The sequence below is a fragment of the Myotis lucifugus genome, unplaced genomic scaffold (genome assembly GCF_000147115.1).
Source record: "Myotis lucifugus unplaced genomic scaffold, Myoluc2.0 scaffold_23, whole genome shotgun sequence".
Classification (NCBI taxonomy): Eukaryota; Metazoa; Chordata; class Mammalia; order Chiroptera; family Vespertilionidae; genus Myotis; species Myotis lucifugus.
This window is the reverse complement of record NW_005871071.1, coordinates 824,178-831,260: the sequence shown is the minus strand read 5'-3', so window position 1 is coordinate 831,260 and position 7,083 is coordinate 824,178. Positions and strand designations below refer to the sequence as shown.

The 7,083-nt window shown below is 41.4% G+C and overlaps 1 protein-coding gene across 3 annotated transcripts in view; it reads left to right on the top strand.

Moving 5' to 3' along the window:
* The first annotated feature begins 371 nt into the window (after positions 1–371).
* The window catches only part of AQP9 (aquaporin 9), a 54,521-nt gene continuing 47,809 nt past the window's right edge, over positions 372–7,083 (top strand). For 2 of the 3 annotated variants that reach the window (XM_023751603.1, XM_006085902.3), the window contains exon 1: positions 401–821. In XM_023751603.1, coding sequence (XP_023607371.1) covers positions 711–821 — 111 coding nt within the window. In that variant the 5' untranslated portion in view covers positions 401–710. Of the gene's footprint in view, positions 822–7,083 lie in introns of all 3 variants that reach the window. The other variant, XM_023751602.1, reaches the window with a different exon arrangement.

Below are 7,083 nucleotides of genomic sequence, written 5' to 3'. Positions count from 1 at the left end.
TGTCATGGTCTCTCTGTATGTTAATTTCTCCATCCCTAGAATGGATGCAATGGCTCCTACCAGTCTCAGGGACACATCATTAAATCACGGAAATGATATCAGAGGAAAACGAGAATGACTCATCTCGCAGAAAGGCATAGCTATATTTTCTTCGTGTTCTCCAATGTGCATGAAAATCTCGTTCAGAAAAGATGTACCTGATTTGACAACTCCAAGCTGCACCGCAACCACCCACTTCTGAATAGGAGGGGGAAAAAATGAGAACCATTTCTGTGTGCCATTGTGTAACACAGAAATCTCTGGCCTGGAGCCCATCGCTGTGGTTTGGCAACACAATCAGCACATCTCTTTTTTCATCTCTTGAAGAAAAAAAAAAACACAACACACAACCCAACAGAGAGAAAGCACCTTGAGAATAAAGGTAATGATTAATCCATCAGGCACAAAAAAGGATAAAAAGATCCTTTTGGGATTTCAAAGCTTTTAACTCACTAATTTAAATAAATTGCAGCGAACAGGGAGTGACAATTTCACCAGGAGAGGATTAAGTCACGAGCTGTAATTGGGACAGTGCGGAGTCGAATAATCTTATCAGAGTTCGCAAGGTATTTATGAGCAGTTGTCAAAACTTCCTTTTACACGTGTGAGTGAAGTAGGGAGCAGAAGAAGCCGGTACTGGTGGAAAGAGTGGTCCTTGAAGAAGCCACACAATGCAGCCTGAGAAGGAATGGAGGAGGAAAAGCTTCAAGCAGAGACTGGTGTTGAAGAGCAGTTTGGCTAAAGAAACACTCTCTGAGTTCTTGGGCACGTGTATAATGATCGTGAGTATTTTCTGATTTTCGGATTTCCAAACCAATAACGCCTCCCTATCAACCTAGTTCCTGGTGGAGAGTTTTGTTTTGGTTTCTTTAAGTTTGTCGGTAGATTCCTGTCTTCCAGGAAGAGGCAACTTACTTCCAGGCTGTTTGACTACTTAATTGTCTCAATATTAGGTTTCCATTTACTCATTTATTCACGAGAGCTGGTGGGAGTGGAAGAGGAGGGAGCTTGAAGTACTTTTTTTATTTCAGAGATTTACTCGGACTCTAAGGTGGCCTTGTGATTAATGTCAGATATGAAAAAATTTTTTCATTGACTCATTGATTTATACCCTGTTTGTTTCACTTGAAATAAGTATTGACAGCCAATAAATATGGATGGTAAGAAACAGTTCATTATTGTGTTGATAGATCACTTGACTCTTAAATTAAAAATTGCACAAGACAGAAACAGTGTACTGTGCAGTAGCCCAGCTTTGGCTTTGCACCATTTTCCCCTCTAACTCAAGCTAATCTCTAAAGACCTTTAATTAGACAATTACAAGAACCTTCTACATATATAAAGGAAGGGCCGATTCTAAACCTCTTGAGGATTTTATCTAGAGATTTGCACAGCTATTAATAAAACATTAGAAAATTTACTTGAGTGGCATGGGCTTTAGGTTTTTATCCTGTTGCATGTTTTCCCACATTCTCTGGACCCTGAATTTTCAGTTGGAGCCAGACCATTTGTTTTTGGGTGTTTGTGTGTGTGTGTGTTTAATCCTCACCTGAGGATATTTTTCCATTGATTTTAGAAAGAGTGGAGGAGAGAGGGAAAGACAGAAATAGCGATGTGAGAGAAATACATCGATAGGTTGCCTCCTGCATGTGCCCAGATCAGGGCCTGGGCCTGGAGGAGCCTGCAACCCAGGTACATGCCCTTGACCAGGATCAAACCGGGGACTATTCAGTCTGCAAGGCGGACACTCCATCACTGAGCCAAAACGGCTAGGGCATGGTGCCAGACCATTTGTGAACAGAAAATTAAATCTTTGATTATTCTCATGTGTAGCAACTACTGATTTTAATTTGTTTTTAAAAATAATCTGCTCAAGGATTCCCTACTCCAGGTATAAATAATTTGATTTTTCTTAAGGTAATAGAGAATTGCCCATAAGCTTTATACATTAAAAGTTATTTGGTAAGAAAAAAAATAAAGAAAAAAGTTATTTGGTAATGTACAGCATGGTGACTACAGTTGATAATACTGTATTGTCTATTTGAAAGTTGCTAACTAGATCTTAAAATTTATAAGAAAAAATTATAAAACTATGGTGATGGATGTTAACTTATTGTGGTGATCATTTCACAATATATACAAATATCAAAATATTAGGTTGTGCACCTGAAACTAATATAATGTTATATGTCAATTATACCTCAATTTTTAAAAAGTTATTTGCTTTGGGTAAATATATAGTAATTTAGGAGAATAAGCCAAAATTGAGAAATGAATGTGAACTTGGGAATTGAACTAGCATAAGATGAGAGAGCCATGTTTTGTGGTCTCTGATAGCTTTTTTTATTATTATTTAATTCACTCAAGCGTTTTAAAGGCATTAGGGATGATTTCTTGTATTGCTTCTGGGCTGTCCTTACCCACATGATTGCGTAGGGGAGATTGTGAAGGAAAAGAGACAATCAAAGCCCAGGATTCTTTTGATGTTAGTTATTGCTTCCTGGAAAATTGTGCTCAAGGAGACAGACACCCTCAGGTCGGGGTCACGTTACTTGACAATTTGGTCCCAAAGAGGAGAGTGGTTGTCACCCTGACTTCTGCTCCACAGAAACCTTGCTTCCAGAGAAAGTGAAGCAAGTTCAGTTACAACTCTTGAGTGTTCTGCAGAGTAGGAAGTAAACACCCATTTTGTAACCAAAAAAGTTAAAACTTTATTTCTTAACAAGAACCTGTTGCATAATCCCATCCAGTCTAGGTTAAGTAAGTGAAAATTGCTTTCAGCCATTCACTGTTCTACTGTTAAAAATCAAACACAAAATCCAACTGTGTCAATATAAAGATCTAATTGGCTTTATGAAGTGATTCAGAAATTGGGCAGCATCCCATCTTAGCAACTAGAAGGAGGGTCAGAAGAGTTATACAGAAAGGAAGGTTTTATAGGCAGAAAGAGGTGGCACTAAGTAATTAGAGTGGATTAATTCAGGCCAGACCCATTCCTTTAGGGTAAGTCAGGGTGTTATTAGGAAGGTTTTATATAAAAAGAAAGGATCATTTTTGGATCAGGACATCTTTGGGGGGAAAGAAGGGAAGGGTTTTTAACATGCAAATTGCCTCTTTCTATGGGTTGGGGTCAATGGAGAGGGCCCACAGCGTAGATCCTTACTGGTGCTAGGCCAGAAAATTCCAGAGTGGTTGATTAAAATTATGTTTCTGGCCCTAGCCGGTTTGGCTCAGTGAATAGTGTTATGCCCAGATTTCAAGATTCCCAAGAAACCACATCAGGGAGCCAGCCAATCCGATGCAAAAGCATAAGAATCTGTATTTCAAGCTAGCTTGTGCTCCCCATCCACCAGACTCACCGACACCACGGCAAACCGAGTAGCTGAGAGAGAGAGAACCCCGCCTAGAGACCGGTTATATAGGGGGGGTTTGAGTAAGGGGAGGAGAAAGGACTGTGCTCTGCCGATTGGCCAGGCGCAAGTCGATGTCTTGTTCCTGGGTGTGGCTAGCAGAGTCTTAGACTTCCGGGAAGACGCTCCTTGCCAAACACGTGGCCAAGGTAAGATGGAGGACGTAGCCCTTACCCTGGGGCAAGGTGGAGGGCCTAGCCCTCGCCCTTTCAAATAGGTCGGCCTTTGGACTCAAGGGTCCCGGGTTCGATTCCAGTCAAGGGCATGTCCCTTGGTTGTGGGCACATGCCCAGTGGGGAGTGTGCAGGAGGCAGCTGATCGATGTTTCTCTCTCATCGATGTTTCTAACTCTCTATCCCTCTCCCTTCCTCTCTATAAAGAATCAATAAAATATATTTTTTTAAAAAATTATGTTTCTGGAGAGGTTGAGACTGCAATTAAATCAGGCATGGAATCTAGTTTAGGTATCATGGCTTTCAGCACAAGTGACCATTTTGGGCCTGTGGTTTTCTGTTTAAAAACTACTCCTACGGCCCTGGCTGTGTGGCTCAGTCAGTTGGAGCATTGTACCATAAGCCAAATATCTCTCTCTCTCTCCCTCTCTCTCTCTCTCTCTTCTTCTCCTTCCTCTCTCTAAAACCAATAAAAACATACCTTTGGGTGAGGATTTTTAAAAATTAAATTTAAAAAAATCCCCACTCACCGAAACCGGTTTGGATCAGTGGATAGAGCGTCGGCCTGCGGACTGAAAGGTCCCAGGTTCGATTCCGGTCAAGGGCATGTACCTGGGTTGCAGGCACATCCCCAGTAGGAGATGTGCAGGAGGCAGCTGATCGATGTTTCTCTCTCATCGATGTTTCTAACTCTCTATCTCTCTCCCTTCCTCTCTGTAAAAAATCAATAAAATATATTTTAAAAAAAACACTCATACAACTAACACTGTCTCTTCCCCTAGTATTCAAGAGGGGAGCTAAAGAAATAATATCTTACTATTGTATGTTGAAAAATTAGCCTTTGTATCTTCTGCCTAAAGCCAATCTATTCTAGTGAAAGGCTTGATTTCCATGTATACTGTACGCTTATTTAAAGCAAACCCTGATGAAATCTATGATAGTGATTACAAGCTCCAATTTTGTTGAGGCCTGTGGGGATGTACAGACAAGTTGCCACGCTGATGCAATTATTTCTTAATCCATAAATCTATATGGTTTTGCTCAAAGATTTCCAGAGTAGTTGTCTTTGCTGTATTAAAAAATGTGCATTTTGCCTTGTTTTTTCTAGTAAAAAGCTCTGCATTCTGATAAGGCGGGGAAAGGGAGCCTTAAACAGATGGCAGAGGATGTTCAGGACTCATTAGTGCAGTGGTTCTCAACCTTCTGGCCCTTTAATACCGTTCCTCATGTTGTGACCCAACCATAAAATTATTTTTGTTGCTACTTCATAACTGTAATGTTGCTACTGTTATGAATTGTAATGTAAATATCTGATATGCAGGATGGTCTTAAGCAACCCCTGTGAAAGGGTCGTTCGACCGCCAAAGGGGTCGAGACCCACAGGTTGAGAACCACTGCATTAGTGCTTCAGGTTTGTGGAGCTGGTCCCCCTCCTTCCCCTGCCTGCACCCACCCCAATCTCTCCCACCCTGGGAGTTTGAGGCCATTTCCCCCACCAAAACCAACACAAAACAAAACAAAATGCTCTTTGGGGAAGCCATGTCACTTAAACTTCATTCATGTCATGGTGTCAATGACTAATAAGGCCCACTGGTAGCATTAAGGGAAGAGATGGCCCATGAGAAATTCTTGGTGAACTACAGCTAAAAACAATAATTACATCATAAGCTGAGGAACTAGCTCGAATTTGGCTCTCTAGGCACTAAGATAGGTAGGTCTTCTTGCCTTTGCTAATGTCAGGGAGGAGGTCTTATTATCACCCATAAACAGTTGGAGAGATGAAAGCTCAAAGAGATGAAATAACTGGCTAAAACCTGAAAAGCAGTAAACTGGGATTCTTTTGTATTCTAGAGCCTATACTTTCCACACCCATTACTGGGAACTATTTTAGCGGTGTCCTTGATAGTAAGACTCCCTCTGCTTTAACAGATTAGAGCCATAGCTTGCTTGAGGGCATGTGAGTTGCTCATGGGCATGTGAGTTTAAACCTGTAAGCACTTGAGACCAAATTGTTCCTTATACCCTGAAGCCAATGTCTTTACTTTCTCGGCAGCTGAAAAGACTGTTCATTGCAGGTAGAGAGGTATGAAGTGAAGGTAGAGCTCAGGCCCATGCATGTGGGCTCATGGCCTGGTGATTTCAAACTGCACCTTCAAAACGCTACATGTGAAGTTCCTGATACAAGAAACACTCATTCAATTCCACTTCCTTTCCCCCTTTTTGGCTCCTTCCCCCTTCTGTTCAGAATTCTTGTAGTATTTGAAAACAACTGCTTTGTCTCCTCCTGGCCAAAATCTTGCAGGCTCCTTTCTCCAGCATCTGCCACAGAACTCTGCTCATACATAAATGGGAGCCCGTAAATGTGTGTTGAATTTAAATCTTTTTTTTCTTTTCTTTTCTTTTTTTCTTTTTTTGCTGAACATTTTAGGATCTCCAGTTATTTCTCGTATGTTCACTCCTCACTGTTCTGTGTATGTTCTTTTCTCTTCAAACATTACAGCATTCTTTGACACAGCTCATCCTCTTGAAGATGCTGAGAATAGCCCAGCAAGCAGCCATGTGGCCTGTGGTGGGAAGGCATCCTTCTAGGGCTGAACTTCTGAGTAGGTAGCGCCTACTTGTGTATTGGGGAAGACCCTAAATTTCTTTTCTCACTCTGTGTCAAGCTTGTGCATTAGAGGTCTACTTTTTGACATTTCTAAGAACGAAAAAATGTGAATCCTTCTTTTAAAAGTGACATCCTTGATGTGTGCCCTGAAGGGAAATACAAAAGGTAAAGGCCTGGGACACAGACTATGGATAGGCATAGGGGAGTGGGCAGTGCAGGAGAGAGGGAAGAAATGAGATGAATGGTACATGAGAAACGTCAGACTCTCCGTGTTTCCCACGTCTGCTCCTGTCTTCCTCCATGACTTCATGCCCCAATTCTCTCCCAGCTGGAGTCACTGGGTTAATCATTTCATTCTAGGAAGGTTCTCAGATAGGCTTCCTATAGAAATTCTAGGGCTTTAAAATCATTATTACAAAGTATGCTCAGATCTTGGAATAGGCCTATTCCATTTTAGAGAGGTTTTTTTTTTAAAAAAAATGTTTTATTGATTTTAAAGAGAGAGTAAGGCAGAGGCATAGAAAGAGAGAAACGTCAATCTGTTGCCTCCTGCACACCTCCTACTGAGGATCAATCCCAAAACCTGGGCATATGCCTTGACTGGGAATCAAACCGGGGACCTCTTGGTTCATGGGTCAATGCTCAACCATTGAGCCACACCAGCAGGGCAAGAGAGCTTTTTATTTACTTATTTATTTTTTAAAATATATTTTATTGATTTTTTACAGAGAGGAAGGGAGAGGGATAGAGAGTTAGAAATATCGATGAAAGAGGAACATCGATCAGCTGCCTCCTGCACATCTCCTCCTGGGGATGTGCCCGCAACCCAGGTACATGCCCTTTGACCGGAATT